The following is a 22,811-nucleotide window of genomic DNA, read 5'->3' on the forward strand; positions in this document are numbered from 1 at the left end:
GTAGTTTTAGGCATCCACTGGGGTCTTAGAAAGCATCCCCCACAGATAAAGGTGCTCGTGTATTTAAGAAATGAATAGGAAATTACAATTTGAAAATTGCCAGTACAGTACAGTTACATGCACCATACTGATCTTAAATTACATGGACAAACCTTCAAAAATCTTTCTAAAAATCAATCATACGCAAAACACCTGGTTTCTGAAGGGGCATATGGATAAGTACATACGATTTCTTAAACTGTGAGATGGCTTACTCGGTAACATAGATTTATTGAGCGAAGCATAAGCTTTCCAAATATATAGTCTCTTCCAGGTGTCTTTATCCTAGCAAGTCTAAAAATTACCAAGTCATACCATTCTCCCAACCTAAATTCCTTAAGATTTCTCAAGTGTTAAATACTCTTCATCTCAAACTGGTATCACATAGTGCTCGGTGCAGATCTGGAAGCTGCCAGGAAAGGATGTTGCCCCGTGGGGGTGAGACACGTTGAGCTGCCCTTTCCTATGGCCGGACTGAAGAGTTCCCTCAAACCATCACTGCATGGAGGTTAGATGTCCAAGTTCTTAGTGCCAAAACCACAGTACCATGACGTGGGTGAATCTCAGAAACATTATGCTAAGTGAAGGAAGCCAGGCACTACAGGTTACATGTTGAATGATCACGTTGATCATTGTCAAGCCTCTGGGTTCAGTAAATCCACAGAGACAGAAAGAAGGTTAGTGGTTACCAGGGAGTTGGGGGGTGGAGAGGGGAATTGAGAGAAACTGCTTGTCAGATGAGGGTTTTCCTCTGGAGTGATGGAAATTTTGGAACTAGGTGGAGGTGGGAGGGGGCCAGCATTGCCCATGTACTAAATGCCACTGAATAGTTCACTTGAAAATGGTGAATTTTATGTGATGTGAATTTCACCTCAACAAATTATTTTTTTTAACAGGAGTCCAAGCTCCTGAACCCAACAGACCTGGACTTGGAAACTGACTCTTCCTACCTGTGTGATATCAGACACGTTACTCTTATTTCCTAACCTGATCCTTAACTGTAACCCTTTTACTGTAACCCTCCTTTACCGTCAACATTCACACGGGATTGCTGTGAGGATTACACAAGACGATGCAGTAAACCCTTTGGCCCAGGGGCCGACACATCCCAGAGTCTTAGGAAGTGGTAGCTTCCACGGCTGATACCACGCCTGGGAGCAGCAGCAATGGTAGCAGTGGGAGCTGTGTCTCAGCCTGGGTTCTTCTATAGTCAAGTGGCTATTTTCCAGTGGGAAGTCTCGCTTTGGGTCATTCAGTTAGGAAGAAGTCACGTGGCTTTGCCTTCAGCCTTGTATTCCCTCCGCAGGGTCTTCATTCTAAAGACAAGTTTCGGATTTAGATTAAAAGCTATGGTTAATGTCAAGACAGAACCGAGTTCCGAGATAGCCACGAGTAAGGAACACATCCCTAAAGCACCAGATTATCAGCTTTTCTCGAGAGTAGGGGACACTGCCTCCCGATCTGTGCTCCTTTCCTGCACAGGGACCAACCCGTGAAAAACAGTCATGCGCTGGGGCATTTGAAAGGAAGTGTGAGAAGGGACAAAAAAAAAAGAGTTTCCCTAAGCTTCAGAGGAGGGTAACTTTGGGCATCCGTTGGAAGTTGCCATTTATCTGTCATGGGTGGTATGTGTTACACAAAGGTGCAGCTTGATGGTTTTAGGAGATCTGTGTCCTCTCTCTCCATCAACAGTGGCTTCTACAACATTACCTTTTATTAATGGAATTCTCCCAAGATCCTGAAGCAAGTCGTGGCTTTGCTGACAGTCTGCTACCCACATGTGCTTTGGTCTTATTTGTTCTTCCTAGGGGCACCCCAAATCAAGAGGAGGCTGGAAACACTTATGAGCTAGAAGTGTACCATTTTGTAGTCTGCTTGTGACTATCTAATTTGTTTTCCTGAAGCCTAATCAAGGGAGATATAAAGGACAGCCAATATAAATACCATTTATTGAATGAGGCAACAAAGGTAAAATCTGTAGAAACAGCATGTTCCCTAGTGTCCGCCCAGCTTGTCCATGGAGACTGGGAAGCAAGAAGAGGCTGCTAAGGTTATGGAAAGCACATGGCCTTCGACGTCAGACAGCTGGAATGAACATGGATTTGCATCCTGGTGCTATTAATTATTAGCCACATGACCTTGAGCAAACCCTTAGCTTTGGGGGTGTTAGTGTCGTTACGTGAAGAATGGGGGCAATAAACTCCATTTCCAACAGTTGTTGAAAGCATTGCTTAAGTTACTCTGTTTGCTGGTGGCTCGATGCTCAGCAAAGAGCTGGTGATAAATGTCCTTTTCCCCTCGCACTGCCCGCATCAAGAGAGATGCTGGGACACCTGGTCATCACAGTCACCACTGTGCATTATTTGGGTTAGAGGATGCTTACTCAGTGCTTCCTGTCCGTTATCTCATTTAAATCCTTATATCAAGTCTGCATGGTAAACATCATACCCAGTTTAGTTGTAGAATTTGAGGCTCAGAGAAGTTAAGTAATTTGTCCAAGACGGCTCTGCTAGAAGGTGTAAGAGCTGAGCCCTACACAGAATTCTCTCTGACAGTGGAACGTACACACGTAACCTCTCCTTCCACCCAAAGGTCTCAGCCAGGGCCCGGCTGAGGTTTAGTTCATCTGCAATCTGCTGAACTAAATCTTGGAACTCTACAGTAGACGCTGAATAGTAAACGTTTGGGTAACCTTTACCTGGGGTCAGATTTCCAGCTTCAGAGAGACACGACGTGCCTGTGGTCATGGTTCTCTGGGACCTAGAAAGTCAACCTGCACGTCTTTGCGACAGACCCGGCACGCAGCAGGCACGTGCGTGCAGCCCCCTGCCTGGTGGTTGCCAGGTCAGAGCACCACTGCACAGGTGGATAAAGCTGAGTCAAGAAAAGCCGCCTGGGAAAACACATTTCTCTCCAAAATGCTGGTGCATCTGGAAGGGTGTAGCTGGCAGTGATATTCTTGGCATCTGTCGCCAACACCCCAGGCTGCTCGGGTAATGAATTTCCTAGGGTTCGTCATTAACAGGCTTCCTGCTTTCCTCCCCCTTTGACAGGCCCAGCTGTGAGATACAGTAAGTTCAAGATGTCAGAGGCCAGGCCGCCTCCCCTGCTCGGCCAGCACACGACGCACATCCTGAAGGAGGTCCTCAGATATGACGATGAGGCCATCGGGGAGCTGCTCAGTGCGGCCGTGGTGACCCAGCACAAGGCTGAGTGACAGAGGACGGCGCTCTTTTTTCAAAACCACAATCGGAATGCATCTTGCCAGCAAAGGGCCTAGTCTTTCTGGACCCGTCTCCCCAGTTCCGGCACCTACCACTGAAGAGTTAGAGGAATTCCAGGTTTCCTGCCTGGCGTCTCCAGAACGGCTCTGGTATCAATGAATCTAGTGTTTTCTAAATGTACCCCACCTTTTATTCCTTACCACTTCTCCCCCAGATAATAGATTAATAGTGGTTCTGTGGATTTTTTTCTGTTCTTTTTTTTTTTTTTTTTTTTTGGTAAAGATGTTTTTCTCCCTGGAAAAATAGCATTCCTCATTCTAATTACGTTAACAGCCTAAACGTTTGCCCCTCCAGCCCACGCAGGTCTGAAAAAGAGCAGATCTCTTGACATTCTTTACTTACACATGAAGTCCTCATTTAAACCTTTGTTAGGAAGTCAAAGCAGTAAGCAGGATGACAGCCTCAGTGATTGATTTTAAACAGAATAACTTAATTTTGAGCTTATGAACCCTTTGTTAATCTGTAATTTAAACCCTGGACTTTGTTAATGTCCATTATAAAACTGAGCTCCATTCTCCCCCACGGGGGTAAATATTTGCTTTATGTTGTATTTCTTTGATTATTTCATAATACCTGGCAGGAAATCAGTGTCTACCAATAGATTTTGGGATGTAGGTATCTGCATGAGGAGGGTGAAAGGTGGTTCTTCAAATGGTACCTTATTTTGAGCCAAATGTAAATGCAGCAGGTTTTTAAATGAAGGCCAGATTATCTAGGTATAAATAATGACAAATAGGAGAATGAAAGGAAAATATTTCTTTGTGATCTGAGTATCCACTGAAGAAGAATATATCATGCCTCAGTATTAGGTATTTGCATTTAAGTATTTAAGTATTTATCAGTGAATTCGAAGTATAGAAACATCTTGTGTCCAGAAAGTGGTAACTGATTTGCATGTATATTCCAGGATGAATTGCACTCAGACTGCCAATCACCCATGCCAAAGTACAGAGCAAGGAATCAGAGGATCAATATTCTGATATGATCTCAATTCCCACCCTTAGGTACCGATATTTTAAAGCCACGTCATTACATGCCAAGTGGTCGCTGAAAGTTAAATTACAGATGTTCATTTTTCAAACTGTGATTTCCAGCTAGTTTTCATATTGTGTTCTTTTTTATTGGAAGGGTTTGAGTCATTTATCCATGCTGTAAACCCCAACGTGTTCCTAGAATCAAGGATTCCAAATAAATAGGAAATCTGTCTTCCCACAAGGCCTCATGGGACTTTTTAGAAGAATGCCTACTGATTCTTGAAGCATGCATTGTCCTGCCTGCTTTCCTCTTTGTGGACATCTAATTCTGAAGCTCTCCTGCTGTTACTCCACTAGTTAGCATTTCATCATGCAAGGGTAATTTGATGCCTTCTGCAATACTTTTCCCCCAATGGTTAATTCATAGATATATATATTTGGAGACATCCACTTTAGGCCAGACATCTAAATGAAATTCTTCCATGTATATACAATTAGTAATGAAAATGGTAAAAAGCTGGATGACAGAGAATTGGCAAAACCACCCATCTTGAAAGACAGATCCACCATTTCTCCTACTGATCCAAGTAGACGTCTTGAAATACAAATGACGTGGTTACTGGGCAGTAACCCGAAATACCTGGGTAACCATATGTAGGGCGACATCGATCATTCAGAGAGGCTCATAAAATGCCTCTAAGACCTGAAAATCAATCAAGACTGAAGTCTTCATCCATCGCAGAGTCGCCATTGGAGGCCGTCTCCAGGGCAGTCGTGGATGTGGCTGTCCAGATTTCCACCTCCACAACCCAGAATGCTCCAGGACAACTTTGGACTTACTCATCACCCAACAAAAAGCATTTCCTCTACTGATTCAGTGAGAGAAATCACTTAGAATAACTTTCAAGTTCAGATAGGTCCTGCAGGAAACACTGTACTTGCTAAAATTTCTAGCAGTATGCCCCAGATCAAGTTATGCCTGTAAACAGTGTGCTGTTTTAATCATCCAGGCCTATTAATCTTACACATTTCCAAAGCTGAAGTCCTACTAAGATATCATATGCTCCGGTTCACTTTGTGTGAAGGCCTGCCTTCGGGCAGGTTTGTGTCTGAGGTTGGCCTAGAAAGTTCTTTGAAACTTCGTGGGTTAATCATTATGGAATTGAGGGTGTGTCCATAAGCAGCTAGGTTTCCTTCCCTTGATTTTTTTCCTTAAATTTTCTGCTGTCATGATTTTCTGGTTAATCAAGCATGGTATTTTCCAGCGTGCAGTCTGATATGCTGAAGGTTTCCCTAGAAGAAGAGAAATGAACATTGACCAGGCTTGTGTGACTCCTCCCCATTACTCAGTGTTCTTTTGTGTTCAGTCCATCTACTGGGAGTTACAAGAACAATCCTGATGTAAAAAAAAAAAAAAGAGGTCTCACACAGGCTATTTCACACAAGGTCATTAGGCTACCCACCCTAGATAAGCCCCACAAAGAGGGGCTTTTAAATGAGACTTCAAGACCCCTGCTTTCAAGCCTTCTTCAGGGAATTCACACCCATTCGTATCTCACCTGAATTTGATATCTCACCACCCACTCTTTCATCCCATGATGTTGGCATGTTGTCTACTTGAAATGTAGAAAAAACGAGAAAGAAAAAAAAAAAAAAAAAAAAAACCACCAGCCAGAGCTCAAAAGACTGTCCAGATCATCTGCCTCCGTTCTGACTGCTCAAGAGGCAAAGGAGACCAGTGGAGACAAGGCACCCCCCCACCAATTCCCCTGGCCACGGGCTATTCGTTTTCAAACTCGTCCCCCAAGATTAAGAGATTTTTCTTGCATTTGCTTCTATTCCTGGGAGAATATCCACTACAGTGAGTCCTTAAATTGGTGAGATTCTTCAGACACACCGTGTCAACCAAAAATGGTTGTTAACCTTGGTTGTTGTGTCCTCAGGAGTCCAGACTGTCAAGCTCACTTCTTTTCCCTCTCGATTTTGTGGTACTAAAGCCGGTACAATCATTACCTGATAAGGAGGATGAAAATGTTCAGGGGGGAAAAGGTACATAATTCCATTCTAAACAGCTGTTGGGGAAAATGAAAAAACAGCAAGACACTCATACTGAGGTGTAGACCTTTGTCAGACATCAGGATAAAATTGTGTTTCTTCTTGGGATCCTAGTATAGCAACTCCAGGGTTCAGTGTTTTATAAATCACTACTCTCAAAAGATGCGCAAGTATTTTCTCTAAATAGACATACCATGCTATCTTCTGAGCACAAATGGACCCCAATGTTTAAGCCAGGCTGGCTCTGTGCAGGACAGGTTTATATGGTGGGGTTCATGGAGTGTAAGCATCTCCAATAGACAACGTTTTCTCCAACACCCACTCAAAAACGTGTCTTCTGGTATCACTCTAGGAAGTTCAAGACTATAAGAGGCCATTGTGGGTAGATACTGGCCCATCAGAGAGACCCATGTCCTAATTCCCAGATCCCGTGGATATGTTACCTTCCATGGCAAGAGGGAATTAAGGTTGCTAATCAGTCGACCTTAACATAAGGAGATTATCCTGGATTATCTTGGTGGGCCCAGTATAATCACAGTGGTGGGGGGCCTTTAAGTGTGGAGGATCAATGTCAGAGTGAGGTGATGTGAGAGAGACTTTCTTGATCATTGCAGGATTTGGAAATGGAAATGAAGGAAGGAATGTAGGCATCTTTTAGAAGATGAAAAATGCAAGAAAACTGGACTTTCCCTTAAAGCCTCTAGAAGGAAAGCAGTCCTGCCCGATTTTAGCCCAGTGAGAGCTATTCTGGACTCGTTTTGGACTTCTGATCTCCAGAACTGTAAGATGATAAATCTGTGTTGCTTTAAGCCACTGAATAGGTGATATTTTGTTACAGCACCAATAGGAAACTAACACAGAGGCTGCTCTGCCTCGGTTTGAAAGTCTCAAGTGACAGGAAAGTCACTGCCTTGCAAAGTGACCAGTTCACACTTCCCTGTCATTCCATTTTTCCTTCTTTCTCTCTCCCTATTTTTAATTCCTCCTTCCTTTCCTACTTTTCATTTATCCCCCCCTACCCTTTCTCTGCGGTACTTTTTTTCCCTCCTTCTCCTTCTGTGTCCCTGCAGGGGACTCTCCGTCCCCCTCTGCCCTCTCTCCCTCTCTCCCTGCACAGACACACAGAGCAATAGATTCATGTTCCACCAGCTTGGACACCAAAAGCTGCCACTGACCTCTCGAAAAGTAGGACTTGCTCAGCGATCTGGTGGTAATTCTGGCCATGACTTAGCCCCCACAAGTGGTTTCAGATTAATCTCTGGGTGAGCTGAGCCCTAAATGACTGGCTGCCTCTTCTTCTCCCTTAAAACCCAGGGAAAGAAATGAAGGAGTGTTCCAGATGCCACCCTCGGCCTTACCACATCTCTGTCCCATGTCCCTAGTGCTAAGAAAAGAACTAGAATGTAATGCAGAGCAGAGTCTGGACCCTTTGTGACAGCCGAGGTCTTGCCGCTGAGGCATTGGGGGGTTGGGGCGTGGGGTTGATGGTTCTGTTCCCGCACTCGGCCTCAGCCTTTGTTTCTTGCTCTCTCTTGGAGAAGGCAGGCTACTTGGCACTCAGGGGGGGCAGTAATTTGTATCTAGCCACTCCAGTCAAAGGGCCTCCAGCGGGCCAGTGCCTTCACCTCCACCTTGGTCTTGCCATCTGCTGAACAGGGAGTGTGGGTCCCTGAAGCTCCCTTTGCTTCCTTTTCTTTCAACAGGATGCAAAATGCTCAGACACATGCCTCCTTTCTGCCCCAACCCCATTCTTTTTCTTTGCCAATGAACCACACGACAGCCGCCTCAACTCACCTTGGTTTCTTTGGCTCCTGACCACAGAGACTGGAGGAGCCAGGCTTTCCTCCTGCTCCTCTCACCCAGAATTTGTGCTCCCCATGGAGCAAGACAGCTTCAGAGCACACACCTGAGATGCCGAGAGGGAAGACATTAATGTAAAACAGCCACAGGAAAGTGTCTTCCTTTCCGCCCCTTCAGCTCTTAGCGAGCCGTAACGGAGAACTCGGATTTCCAGAGCATCTCTTGGTAAGAAACATGGCAATATGTGTCACACACGTGCACCCAGAGAGTCTTGGATTTCTGTTTTTAGATTTTACAAAGAACTTCCTGGCTGTTCTTGATAGAAGCTTTGAAATATCCTAGTGATGGACATTATCATGTTCTTTCTTCAGAGAGGGCCAAGAAAATGGGAGTGAACATTTTGAGGGGACTGTTAAGAAGTTCATTATTTCGAGGCAGAGCATAGGAAAATGAACTCTGTTTCCAGGTTTGTCCTTATAGATGGCCAAACATTCTTGCAATGGCATTGACACAGAGGAGGGGACAGGACAGAAATGCAGTGACCCACAGGTCACCTCTGGAAACAGTGCTCAGTGACCTAGGACCCTGACTCTTCTCAGCCTGATTTGCTGAACTGTGCAAATGGGAAGGTGTCCCAGTCTTTAAAAATATGACGGAGTCAGAAATAGCCAGTCACTAGGGCTTCTACCTCTGGGCCTGTATTTGCCATCTTCTGAATCCCGAGCATTTATCTGGCTCTCCCACTTGACTTTCTGGGAAGACCTAAGTGAAAGGATGTGGACCCAGCACAGAAGCAGAAGTGATGCTTGGGGCTTTGCTAAGTGACCCAGTGAGCTGACCTGCGTGAACCAGGGAGAGATGACAGTGATCAAAACCTCATCTTGGGCACCTACCCTGATACGACCCCGGTGACAGGAGGTGAAATGAGCAGCTTGGTGGATCTCCGTGTGGCTTCATTTCTTGGGGAGGGTTTTTTAACTTGGCAGAAAGAACAGTCAGTTCTAGAGCAGGTCCAGCTGGGGAGGAGAAGGACTGCCGAACGTCAGAGTTTGCACCTTTGATCTCCTGTGCAAAGTGGAAGTAGGTTTACTCTACTCGTTCCTGTGAAATAAGAACTCATTATGCTTTTTTTTTTTCTTTCTGTCTTAGGATACGTAACAGATATAGTTCAGCACTGCTGAAAGATCTTCTCATGAGTTGACTGGGGTTAAATGTGATGCTAATAACAATAGCTGTTAGGTTCTTATACGTCAAGCACTGTTCTGAGTAGATTTACAGGTGCTAATGCACTTACCCGGTGTGCCTGCGAAGGCCTGACGTCTGGAAAGAGGGGGCGTCATGTCAGGCTGGACACACTCACGTGTCCTCTGCGCTACCACATTCAGTGTGACTGAGTGCTACCCCACTGTTAGGGACACCCCTCAGATCGTGTCCTTAAAACTCACGGGCCCTGGGGCTTTGAGGCTCTTCCAGAGGGTGAAGGGCAAGACACACCAGGACCAGAAAGACCCTAATCCATCCATTTCAACCTTTGCAAATGCTCTGGAAATAACGGGGCTCCCAAGAGGATCAGCTTTGCTCAAACACTGTCAGCAGAACCCTCAGAGAAGTCCCCTCAGGTGCCATCTCAGAGAGATAGTAACAGTTCTTCAGCTGGTAAAGGTCTTAAAAAAAAATCCTTCTACAAAAGGGGACCTGAAAATGTTCCCCTTCCTCTGGAAGGTTTTTCTGTGTATAAATTTGCTGATATAACCTGCCATTTCTAGCTCTTTTAAAAAGGTTAAATGGAGTCATAAAGTGGCTGATGAAGTAGGTCAAAAGCAGCTCTTTCAAAGAGCATCTCTGGGGCGTGGGGGAGGGTGGAGCTCAGTGGCAGAGCACCTGCCCAGCATGCACAAGGTCCTGGGTTCGATCCCCAGTGCCTCCATCAAATAAATAATTAAATGAATAAACCTAATTACCTCCCCCACCAAAAAACCAACCAACCAACCAACCAACCAACCAACCAACCAACCAAGAGCATCGCTGGGAAAAATGAGAACACTTAGAACACTTGGACTTAACCCCTCAGGGGGCAGCACGTTGCTGAAATCCGGACGTGGAGAGAGACGTCAGGTGGAAACAAACGATGACTTATCAGAGATACTGAGCAATGTCAGGAAACGAGTGACGCCCATTTCCAATTAAATTCCAGATCCTCCTCGGACAAATGACAGAAGTATGACAGGTACCTAGGATGATATATATGACTGCAGCAGGAGTTAAAAATTTACTCCTTATTAGTACGAACACATTCATTTGTGTAAAAATCTACTCTATAAGCAAATTCGAGGGAAAAAATGCAATCCCCTCAAACAGAAGCTCCAGCCGTGAACCATCGAGATAATTTCTTTCGATTTGTTTGGAGCAATTTCAAAGGATTGTAGTGGCAGGGAGAAGGAATTACATCTGGGTGTTTGTCAACCCGCGAATGAAGCTTTTTCTGACCCCCACAGTTGGAAGTGTTCTCTGCATCTTGTGGGCCATCTCAGTCCTCTGTAGTTCCTGACCACAGCAGTTATCACGCACTGAGTTATAATTACTGGTCACCAGTCACCGTCTCCCATGAGACCTTAGTAATGTGGGAATCGTAGTCACCATTGAATCTCCTGTGATTATCGTGATGTTTACTCCATTGGAGATATACAGTAAATATCTACCCCATGGACATTCTCTCACTCACCAGGTTACATGTTCTCTGAGAGAGGAACTGGTCATAATCAGTTTTTCATTACTCACAGTGCCTGTAATAAACAGTCTTCAAAGACGGTCACCATCAATTCCTCCCTCCCTATAGGCACATGCCTCTCTTCCCATCACTTTATTTTCCTTCCCCTGGACTGGCCTGGTGACTTGCCTTTTTTAAAAAGAACTTAAAAAAAATAATTTTATATTTAACAAAAGTTTATAAAAATAGTACTTAGAACTCCCATATATCACTCCCCCAGTTTCCAGTGACATTAACATTTCATATAACCAATGTGAAATTATCTAAGCCAGAAAATTAACATCGATACAATACTGTTAATTAATATGCAAAAATTATTCAAATTTTACCAGCTGCCTCACTTTGGTTGGCAGAATTCTGCTGGTGGTCCGCAAGAGTCCCAGCCCCGATACACACACACTGTCTCCAGTTATTCGATCAAACACTAATCTAAGTGCTGCTGTGGAAGGATTTTTTAGCTGTAATAAAGGTCCAAAATCAGCTGACCTTAAGATAGGAAGATTATCTGGGTAGGTCTGATCTAGTCACATGAGTCCTTATAAATATGGGTCTAGAGGTCAAAAATATTAGGCTAAAGGTTTTTAGCACAAAAGGGATTTGACCTGAGAGAACTTTCTAAAAGCGATGCACTTGGACCAACAGAAGGTGGCAGACGTGATGCCTTGAAGAGGTTTAGCATTGTCCTCTTTTGCTCCTGGAAATCAGCCACCATGAAAGGGGTCTGACCACTGTTCCTGAGGGACCCTGTGACATCGCGTGCCCATTATCCTCAGAGAGAGGGGAGCCACCTGGAGGCGCACAAAGACACCAGACATGTGAGTGAAGCTTCCCCGGACCTCTGGGCCACCCCTGCAGGCACGTGACTGCACCTGGGTGAGGGACACAGGCCACTGCCCCACGGAGCAGGAGCACTGCCCAGCTGAACCTCACGCACATTTCCAACCCACATAAACCCATGTTGTTTTATTCCCCTGTTGTGAGCTGGTTTGCTGCACAGCAATACATAAGCAAAGGTCTAACTCAGAGAGGGGTCTCAGTATTTGTTAAATACAGCTTCATGAATAGTTTTCACAGCATCTTGGCTGACTGAAATGGCAAATAATACATGCTACAGTTTATTAATTATTTTTTGCTATTGAAAGAAGACAACTGAAAACCTGCTTTTGATGAAAATTCTTCTAAAATGGACTGGCCACCAGTTGTCACTTCAGGAACACAGTATGTTCCTTTGCATGAGGAGGTGCGGTGTCAAGGTCATCATTCAGACCAGACTCGATGGCAATTTCCTTACCGTCCTCAGATGAAACCGAGGACACTGATGGTCAGAAATTGTCACGTTCCCAAGCTGGGCAAAGAGTGTAAACTTAGGAGAAGTTTGTTGCTGAGGGCTTTGCCCGGTAGACAGCCTCTAAGCGGCACCCCCTGCTTCACGGCTTCGTGCTGCCCCTTCCCACAGGCTACCGAGGTCGGTCTGTGGCCACACAGCGTGGAGCAGAGGGGACTGTGCACCACTTCCGAGATTAGAGTATAAAACAAAAGTGTCTGTTCTCTCTCTGTCTCTGTCTCTGTCACTCACTCTGGGGAAAAGCCAACTGCCACGGAGTGAGGCAGCCCTCCGTGGACCCCACGTGACAAGGAACTAAAGCTTCCAGCCAACAGCCAGTGAGAACTGAGGCCAAGAACCACGTGAGTGAGTTTGGAAGCGGATTCTCCAGCCTCAGGATAGCCTAGAGATGACTGTGGCCCCAGCCAACAGCTTCCTGACATCCCCAAACCATGCTGTTATCCAGGTTCCTACCCTCACAGACTGTGAAATAATAAGTATTTCTTGTTTTTGGCTTTATTTTGAATAGATTAGACTAGCTTTCGTTTGGGGTAATTTGTGACATGGCAATAGATAACAAATCTGGTTGCCTGTTAGCGGATGGCAGGAAGTCATTTTTAACATGTGACTTTCAGTTTTGACCCTCGATGTTATAATTTCCATCGGTTAGCTGCACTCTCCGTTACGTGTGATAACCCGGGCAGCCCTGTGTGGGGGCTTTATGCAACACCGAGGCAGAGTCCGCGGTGGGAGGCTGTGGAATGCAAATACTGATGAGAAACTGCTGAGAAGACCCTCCGGAATAACCTCCACATTCACGGTGTGTTCTAGACCCCGTGGTTCTCAAGGACGATGGGAGCAATTTTTCCCTCTATGGGACATTTGGCAATGTCTCGAGACATTTTTGCTTCTCATAACTGGGGCGGCATGGGGGACAGTCCACTTCCGGTGAGTGGAGGGAGTAGTGGCCAGGGATGGGGAGAGACCGGAGTAATGCCCAGGACAGCCCACAGCAAGGAATGAATGGTTCACCCACAGTGTCAGTAGCGCTGCTGCTGAGAAACGCTGAAGGGAGAGCAGGTGCTCGGTTCCACCTCTGTGTCTTTTTTTTATATATATACACTGTGTAAGTTTAAGGGAGGAGGGAAGTAGGCTTACTGAGCTATAATATGACCAGATAAAGCCTCCAAGCCTAGATAAAGCCTCTAGGTGTACCCCCTGCACCTTTTTTTAATGGAAATGTGACATCCTTGTTTTGACTTCTTGCAATAAGTGTGTTTCTGAAGTGGAGGGAGCCAAGCATCCCAGTTAATGGAGGGATCTGAGCTGCTCTTCACAATGGCAGTCATATTAAGGGCATTAGCCAAATTGCAGGAAAAACCTTAGCCCTTAATGTAATCAGAGCTCAGGTGGTGACACTGGCCAGACCACATGCCCTTCAGGGCCACAGCTGACTCTGTAGAGGAAGGGGCTTTGCTGAGATCATGTCTGAGACCCTTATTTCAAGTTCCTTCTTTTAGGGTCACACTGTGGATGCACAGAGAATGCCTAAGTCTAGACAAAACTGATGGAGCGGTTTGACCGATACCACTCAAAGGGGAAGGACACATTAAACGAGGGGTTAGGAGTGTCCCTTTGGGGATCTGGTGGTCCAGGACTGTGGAGAAGTAGAATGCTTGCAGAGTTAGCAGATGTGAAGGGGTGAGTCCACACACTCCTCAGCACACCTCCCTGTCTCTCTGATGTCTGCACCTGTGGGTGTCTGCTCTGAGAAGACTCGAGGTGCGATGGAGGTGGAGGTGTTCAGCATGGGAAGGGCCTCAGGGCAAAGCGAGCAGAACCCAGCTGACCCCTCGGTCAGCCCCTGCCCGGTGTTCTCCCCTCACCATCCCCCGCCACCAAAAGCCTACAGGCACAGATGTCATCGGGTCTTCGCTACAACGTGGCGTGTTTGAGGGGACCTGAGGACCTGAGAAGCAGGGTAAGTCCGTGTGTAAAATGTGAATCAACACTTGCATTTCTGTCCAATTGTTCTGACAAGGTGAAAATGAGGCCCCAAAAAGCTCACCAACAAGCTTCCCAGTGGAAAAAGTTACCTTGCCAAAGGAAATGATATTTCAAAGCATTGAATGGAAGAACATTTAAAGGTCATAAGATAGAATTTAAGCCCAGAGGATGACTTTTTCTTGGCCCTACTTGCCAACTCTATAGACCTAAACAAGTTCCACCTAGAAGATACGCAAAGGGAAGGGCATCTGGCAACCAGACTTCCGTACCAGTCTGTTGATTTTACTCAACTATCAGAACGTGGCCAGGCTCCCGGGTCCGCCCGCTCCTTTCCATGTCCACCTTCACCATTTCAACCCGTGTCCTTTCTTCTAAACCCAGTTTAAAGAGTCATCTGCCTAGTAAGCCTTTTTAAGATTTGTTCTAGTCCATTCTTTTTTTTTTTTTAAGGGAGGGTGAATAATTAGGTTTCTTTATTTTTTTAGTGGAGATACTAGGGGTTGAACCCAGGATCTCGTGCGTGCTAGGCACGTGCTCTACCACTGAGCTTTACCTCCCCCCGCCCCCTGTTCTAGTCCATTCTGTTTATAACTGATTACCTGTTTACTCTGCTCAGGAGTCGAGGCCTGACTTTATTTTGCCATCAACAGCATTGCTGAGGATCTTTGTTAAGCTTTGCGCAGAGAGAGAGGATTGGAACAAGGTACTCAAGGAACCGGAAATCCAGCTGGGAAGGCAAGACACGTACAAAATTGCTTCAGAGTGACTCATGGTACCACGTAAGTAATGCCCGTGCTGTTGGAGTTCGGAGGAGGGAATGAGACTTGTGATCTGGTGTGTTTAGGAAAATAATTCTGTAGGAAAAAAAAAATCTTCAAAAAAGAGTGAGACTTAAATAAGTGGAAGCAGGAAGGGTTTCACGTGCACAGGTGAGCAAGCCATGATGTTTTTGGATGGAGAGATCTTGAGTAAACACATTTAGTTAAATACAGCATTTGAGTAGTGAAAGGGTGGCTATGTTGGCAATCAGTTGGAAGACTGGAGAAGAGCAGATTTTAGGGGGTAGTTGGAGGCTTTGGAGGTCAAGAGGGTAGTTTTTCGGAGGGCACTGGGATGCCACGGTAGTCTTTCCAACAGAGAAGTGGCTTGCCCGGTGCTGTACTTGGAAGATGGCCCTGGGGGGTGTGGTAGAGGACATGGGAGTGTGGGAGGACTGGAGCCAGAGGGACTGACTCTCATGATCTGACTGTGAGTCAGGAAGGGCCTGGAGGAGATGGCCGTCTTCCGCGTTGCTTTATGCGTATTGTTCCATATATGTGTGTCGTCTCAGCCTAACCGGATTATAAATGCCCTGTAAACCAGGAATACACTCCCCTAGTTTTATAGCGTGTCCCTTCTTGCCTATCCAGTGCCCAGAATTAATTGGCGGTGAGTAAATGTTGCTGTTATTATTATTCTATAAATTGTTATCAGACTTAGCTGCTCCAAATAGGTTATAAACACACAGTATCAGTGTGGACAGTCATGTAAGAACTTGTGATATACAATGTATTCTCCAGATAATGCATTCTCCAGGGCCGAGGGCACAGAGCCATTTAGCTCAGATCAGCTGTATTCCAGCTGTGAATCCTGAGAGTCTGTTGGAAGGTGGGATCTGGAGAAGCCACGGCAATGCTTTAAGAGCTCTAGAAACTTCCCACCTCATCAGGCTTCCAGATTCACCCTTCTCTGGAAGATGTATTTGCACAAGGTCACGGTAGTGGTTCCAGTTAGCACATGGGAGACATTGACGTTAAGTCGGAGACACTCTGAGGCCATCTGTCTGCCTGCTCCGTGGAAAGGATCAGGCTCTACTGCAGATCGAGGCTGAGCCCGTATGCCCGTCTGCAAAACGGCACTGCAGTCAATTATAGGATTCTCCTTGGTCCGTTTAGTCACAGCCAATTAAAATGGCTGTAGCAATTTCCAGGAGCCCTGAATTCTAGGTTGCCTTGTTCGACTGTTTAACACTGTACTGTCCGAGATAGAGCGGGCGTTCCTTAAGGACGGAGTTTGTGTCTTGCCTTTCTTTTGTGTTCTGCTAAGCCCCTGGCTCAGATTAGGACGATGAGTTAGTGCTCAGTAAACACTGGTTGAATTGATCTATTGAGAAAGGTCTCTCAGAAATCTCTCGGCTACTCTATCAGACTCCTTCAGTGGTGAAGACACAGTGCTGTTTCTAGTCAAAAAAGCTTGAAGACATGCTGGAGGTCATTCTCTGTGGCTTAAAGGTTAAAAAGTGACAGAAAGAAGGAGCACGGATGGAAATGTCCAGCTGTTCATGTCCACCCGTGGCGTTGGTGAAGCCATGTCTTGTACCTGTGGCCAATTCCTGGAACTGACAGTTTTTACCTTCCCCTCCCCAGCATTAGTGGAGCCCCAGAATCTTTCTCAAGCATCACTTTAGACTAGATAGCTCCTGGAAGTAAAACCAAAGTGACATAAAAATAAAATCAATTTACCATTTCATGACCTTTGAAGCAATATCCAGTTGCATCTTGGAGAAACTTCCTGTAAGACTGTGAGGGCAGCATTAACGTGGACAATAAGTGCTAATGAGAGGAAACCTTTACTGGGTAGTTAAATGATCTTTTCCTACATCCATTTCTCCTCCAAAGACGAGTTTATTCCAGTCATGCTGACTCTATTCTACTTGCAGTGATAATTTTAGGATGGGCTTGTGACCCAGTTCTAGCCAATGGGATGAGAACAGTCGACTGGAAGCTTCTGGAAAGCTTACCTTGCCCTTTCTTACTGAATATGCATGAGAAATAATGTAGTCCTAGTTGTCATAGGGAGCCAAAATGTGACCAGGAGAGGAAGCAGCTTTGGGATGAATCAATGCCAAGAACAGCATACGGCAGGGGGAGAGAACCTAGGTTTTTGACAGTCCATCAAGTTGTCAATCATTTGTGCTGGAAGCCTGCTCTCCTGGATTCCAGCCTGTACGAGACACACATTTACTGATTGTTTTAGCCAGTTTGAGTTACTATTTCTGTTGTTTGCAGCCACAGTACCTCTGGGCAGGGGAATATCTTAACTTTACGGCAAATATCTCGATGAATCCTCTTGGTAGCTCTGTAAGATTGTCACCACCTTTATCCCCATGTCTCAGGGGAGGACACTGAGGATTAGATGGCTTAAGCACATTTCCTAAAGTCATGGAGCACTTATGCTTGGAGCTGTCGTTTGTACTCAGGAACCCACTCTCTTAAACATTATGCTAGAGTCAAGCTGTCTGTCAATTTATTCCTTGGGGGGAAAAAAAACAAGAAAAAAATGTACAGGCTGGGCATGTTTGAATTTCTAGGAAGTCTTTTTTTAACACAGTAAAGGAAAAGGGATTATGTGTCTGAACCAAGTTGAAGACACAACCAAGGAACTGATGCCACCCATGACTTAGACGTCTACGCACAGAAAGTGTTTCATTTGGCTTCCTTCCTCCTCGCAGGCCGGGGCTGTATTTGAGAAGGAAGCAAAGTTTCACCACCGTAAATCAGAGGTCCTGCTCCAAGCTCCACATGGATTGTCTCAGCCTCATGGAAGGTGGAGCTGGGATGCTGGAAAGATAAAGCCCTTTGGGTTGGGTTAGTGAGTCATTGTGTTGAATGAATTTGCGAGCGGATGTCCCTCCCAGGGCTGCCACACTTGACAAATACTGCTCAGTACCGCGGTTCCCACTGTGCACAGACACTCCTGGAGGGGCCGGTGCAGCCTGGAGCCATTCCAGGATTCCGCGTGGTCCGAGTTCTAATTTCCCCGGGGTAAGCCTTTCCTTTTTTTGGACAGTATCCTCCCCTAGAATTCATAAAAGCCTTTCTCTTCTTCAATATATATATATATATGGATTCCCACCCCCACCCCCCTTTTTTCACTTAAGATCCTGGATGAAGTTCAAAAACATTTAAAGTTGAGGTCCACTTGTGATTTTTTTCAAGGCATACCTTCCTTTTGTGTATCGATCACGTTAACCAGCTGGAAGCCTCCTTTGGCCAAAGGATGTTCTCAGATGAACAAAGTTTCTCTTGAGTTACGGCCCATCATCCAGACTTGATGTGACCTTTAGATGAAATGTAATGAACAATTTAGCGAGAGCTTCCTGAACAGATCTTTCATGTTGTGCCCAAATGTGTGTCTGAGTCTGTGTGTTGACTGGAAATCACATGTGATTTCAAGGTCATCATTGGATGTTTCCTCTCAAAACATTACCAAATGGGCTCTAAGCACTTTGATAAGCATTTTGAGACAGCCTGTGTGAGAATACTGTTGACATATTTTGCAGATTTCCAGTAATGTGCTGTAGACACTAATGTGGACTCGGTGAGTTGGGGGGTGGGTGCTGTGATTAAAGTTTTTCTCAATCTGTAAATTGTGTCTCTTTACAAAAATTTCAAACATAACTCTCATTTGAAAACTACAAACTTTCAAAACTTAGATGACAAGAGTTTCTCAAGGGAACTGACTTCACTGTGAGAGGAATTTAGACTTTTTTTGGGGGGAACCTTAACCTTTCTACACCAAGTGCTGACAATTAATATAGAGACTAGACTTCGAGATTTTCGGTTCTAGAAATAAAAGCCTGGCTGAGTTATTAGATACTCGAGGATTTACTTTTTATGATGCTGAATCGCCGTTGGTTTTACATTTCTACAATATGCTCATCACATTGAATTGTTTCTGCACATGTGTGTGCCATATATTCTGAAAATGCATGGCGACAAAACCAGACATGATGAAAACACCAAAGATCTAAACAAACGCTGGTGTCCATTGTTCTCTCCGATAAATGGCTCTTCCTCCCTCCTCTTATGCACTTAGTTTTATTTCTCTTCTGTGTGTTCCTAATACTTCCTTCAGCTTTCCAGGGATGGAAAGTAACCTGTTTCTCTTTCTTTCTCTTGTAGGGCCCACATTATCTTCTTTTACCTTTTCTTCTTTGTTTACATGGGACGGAGTGAGGGTTGGGATTGAATTTTAATTTCTAACAGTGCTTTCTTTATCTCTGAGTTTTCCTTTTTCATGGAAACCTATTTTGGTTTTCTGGATGCCATCTCATTTCAAATCTCTCTGAGAATGTTAATAAAATTTTTTTCCTTTTGTTGAGCGGAGGGTACAGCTCAGTGGTAGAGCGCATGCTTAGCATGGACAATGTCCTGGGTTCAGTCCCCAGTACCTCCATTAAATAAATAAGTAAATAGATAAACCTAATTACCTCCCCCACCAAAAAAAAGTTTTTCCTTTAAAAAAATTATCCTCTTTTTCCTAATTATTTCTGTTTTCTCTGGTGTCATTTTTCTTCTGCGTTGACTTCTGTCGTGCTACAAGTTCCCTCTGGCTGTAGGGTGACCCTCAGTAGTCTGCTCACAGTTACGAGTGGACCCGTGGTGACCTGGCTGCTCGTCCTCTGGGCAGGGGTGACTGTCTGCTAAGACTCCATTTTAGGGGAACATGTGGAGAGCGGCCCAGGACATTAAAATGCCAGATTTCACAATGCTTTGCTCTTGGGCATCAGTGTCCACATGAGCGGTCCTGGTTTTCCCCAGAGAGGACTTGTTTTGTTTTGGAAGCCTGCTATTTTTCGCCTGGAAGACACGCACTGTGTGGGGCATGACTCTATTTGCAGGTGTGTGGATGGGTGAATGTCATAAAGTCACTGTTGCTTATACAGACTTCCACTTAGACCCATTGTTTCACACTCTTTTTAAGGATACCCTTGCCTGCCACTCCCCGAAAACACACACACACACACACACACACACGCTTGACAGTGCCACCTTCCCAACCTTACTTTCTAAATCTCACTCTTCCAAATGCTACCATCTTCCAGAAATTTTGGAATTTTCTTGTCTACAAGTGACTCTCAATCATGTCTTGTCTCTTATTACTTCTTAATGTTCTTCAATTTATTTACTATGATTTAAAAATTGTAAGGAAAAATTTAAAACATATAAAATTAGAGACAATAGTATAATTAACCTCTGTGTGCTCATTACCCAGCTTCCACAGTTATCAAATATGTTGTGAACATTGCATCCTTTCCTTACTGTTTTTTCTTGGAATATTCAAAAGGAAATCCAGACATCATGCTATTTGACCCATAAACACCTCTAACTGAGAAATAGATGCATATATGAGCATTCTCACCCCTGACGAAATTAACAATAACTCCCTAATACCACATAGTACACAAATATTATCCAAATTGTTTCAGTTACCCCAAAAGTTTTAATTGTTTGACCTGAGATCCAGTCATGGTCCACAGTGTGTCTTCAATGGCCACCTATTACATTTCTTTTATTCTGTAACAAGTTACTCTGTGTGCATGTTGTATTACATTTATCAGCTTTGCCTGGTAACAAATGACCTCCAAATCTCAATGGGTATTAAATCTCCCTCCTCCTACCTCCTGCGTGCTAAGCATGCACTCTATCACTTGACTATATACCCTCCCCTGAAGAACCCACTTGACCAAGGCTACAGGTGACCAATGGGCTCAGTTGGTGTCAGCCTGATCTGTTAAAAAGCTCCCCATCAACCTCCCATTCTATGTTTTCGGCATCCATTTATGATTATTGCCTAGGTCCACTGTTTCATTAGTGACTGTAAACTGATGATTTTTTTTTACCTTAATTAAATTCATCTCTATTTATTAGGCAAGAATAGTAGAACATTATGATCAAACTGCCATATTGAATTATAGCCACTGTATTTATCTTATATTTTCAGGTCTAAGTAAAATTTCATTTGAAAAAAATTTTTATGAAAAACAGTTTAGAAATCATTGAGCCAGAGGATCTCTTGGGTATCTTCCAGCTCTAACAGTTTATGATTCTGTGACCTGTGCTGAACCAGTGCTTCATGACAGGACAAAAAGTACAGCGGAAAGAGATTCTATTGTGACGGCACAAAGGTAGCCAGTTAGAGTCTCCCTCTGGTCTGGAGGAGACTGGATTATAACAGAGCCATGGAGGGTCCCCCCTGGAAAATAGCCTCTTGCTAAGGTAGAGGGGGAATGACCTTCAAGCCTTCAGTTCTTATAAGCCACGCAGAATGATATTTATGCCAAGTTGTACACGTCCGTAGGATATAAAGCTGGGATTACAAAGCAAAGCAAACATAACCTCTGCCCTTTTCCTCCCCCCATCGTCCATCACAGGACCTTTCGTTTCCTCTAAAGTATCTACAGCTCTCCCCCTGCTTTGTGGGATAACGTGCTCTCCCATGTTCTCAGAAACCTGAAGGCCTCCATCATTTCCCTCTTCTCATGACCCATCACCCAGAGCTTTGGCTGCTTTGAAAGCACAACCTGCCCCAGTGAAGGACACAGCTCTGCTCTGTTCTCGGAACTCCCTGATGTGCTGCTCTGATCTCCTTCGAAGTGGGAGGAATTCCTTTCCTCCATACTTCTGTTCCATTTCATTACATGAACAGAAAGGCAATTCTCCTGGGCATCCAGTGATTTACAGAGATTGGAGTGAAACAGTCCTCTCCAGTTGACCCCAGCTGCCTGCTCTCTTGTGACTCAGGCACGTGTCTATGGGGCTTTGGAGAATGGATCGTCTCAGTGGCGGCCACTTTGTTGCACAGCACATCCTCCTTGTCTTGCTTTCACTTGGACATGCAGGTGGCCCTGTGTCCTGATATGAAAGACGATACTGTTGGGCCCTTTGCAGTGACTCCAGTCATGCCAAGCAAAGCAGCTGGCTGGGAGATAACCTTTTCCAGACACCCTTTTCCCTGTGGAAGTTGACACTGGCTTCTCTGACATATGGTGGTCCTGGAGAGAGTCAAGATGGAACCTTGTTGTTAAAAGGATTCTGTTTATTATGAAGTCACACTGCTGCTTCAGGGAAAGCTGACTGCGGAAGGAGTGGCAGGAAAAAACTGAATTGGGAAGATTTGGGAAGTAGGATAATCTAAGCCAGCATTAACGGCTAGTGTAGAAAAAATACACACTCAAAACCAGCAGAGAAAAAGAATCACTGGTTTGCTCAGTAAACCAACACTGGTTCTAATATGTGTCTAAATCCCTGGAAAGATTCCTTTTCTCACACCTTTGCCTGCTTGCAAGTTTCCTTTCAGACAGTCTTGGAAGCTCTGAAACCTCCTTGTAGAGATGAAAGTAAATGACTAGACCTGCCACCAACAGGAAGTTCTCCCGTTACCCTCCAGATTGGAATTATGGGGGGAAATATCAATATTAATAAATGCTAATTTATTATTCAATTTAGTAAATTATTAAATAAATAATTATTTATTAAAATATTCTTTTAACAATTAAATTAAAATAAATAAAATTAAATTAAAATAATTATTTGTTAAAATAAATTAATAAATTAAAATTAATTAAAATTAATAAATAAAAATTAATAATTAATTTACGAAGGTGATGAAACATCAAACACTAAAGTTTAAGTTCTTGAAGTCTGGCCAGCGGAAACCGTTTTACATGAAGTTCTATTTACTCCTATTCCGAAGCGTCAAAATGCCCAGTGGTTCGATGGAACATGGGCCCAACTGAT

At 44.5% G+C, this 22,811-nt stretch overlaps 1 protein-coding gene across 10 annotated transcripts in view; it reads left to right on the top strand.

The window, feature by feature from the left end:
• The window catches only part of SUGCT (succinyl-CoA:glutarate-CoA transferase), a 622,782-nt gene that overhangs the window by 546,964 nt on the left and 53,007 nt on the right, over positions 1–22,811 (top strand). For 9 of the 10 annotated variants that reach the window (XM_032484269.1, XM_032484261.1, XM_032484260.1 and 6 more), the window contains 2 exons: positions 3,093–7,133; positions 8,056–15,029. In XM_032484269.1, the coding sequence (XP_032340160.1) occupies positions 3,093–3,256 (164 nt within the window). In that variant the 3' untranslated portion in view covers positions 3,257–7,133; positions 8,056–15,029. Of the gene's footprint in view, positions 1–3,092; positions 7,134–8,055; positions 15,030–22,811 lie in introns of those variants that run through there. The other variant, XM_032484271.1, reaches the window with a different exon arrangement.

This window comes from Camelus ferus, chromosome 7 (assembly GCF_009834535.1).
Source record: "Camelus ferus isolate YT-003-E chromosome 7, BCGSAC_Cfer_1.0, whole genome shotgun sequence".
NCBI classification, from domain to species: domain Eukaryota; kingdom Metazoa; phylum Chordata; class Mammalia; order Artiodactyla; family Camelidae; genus Camelus; species Camelus ferus.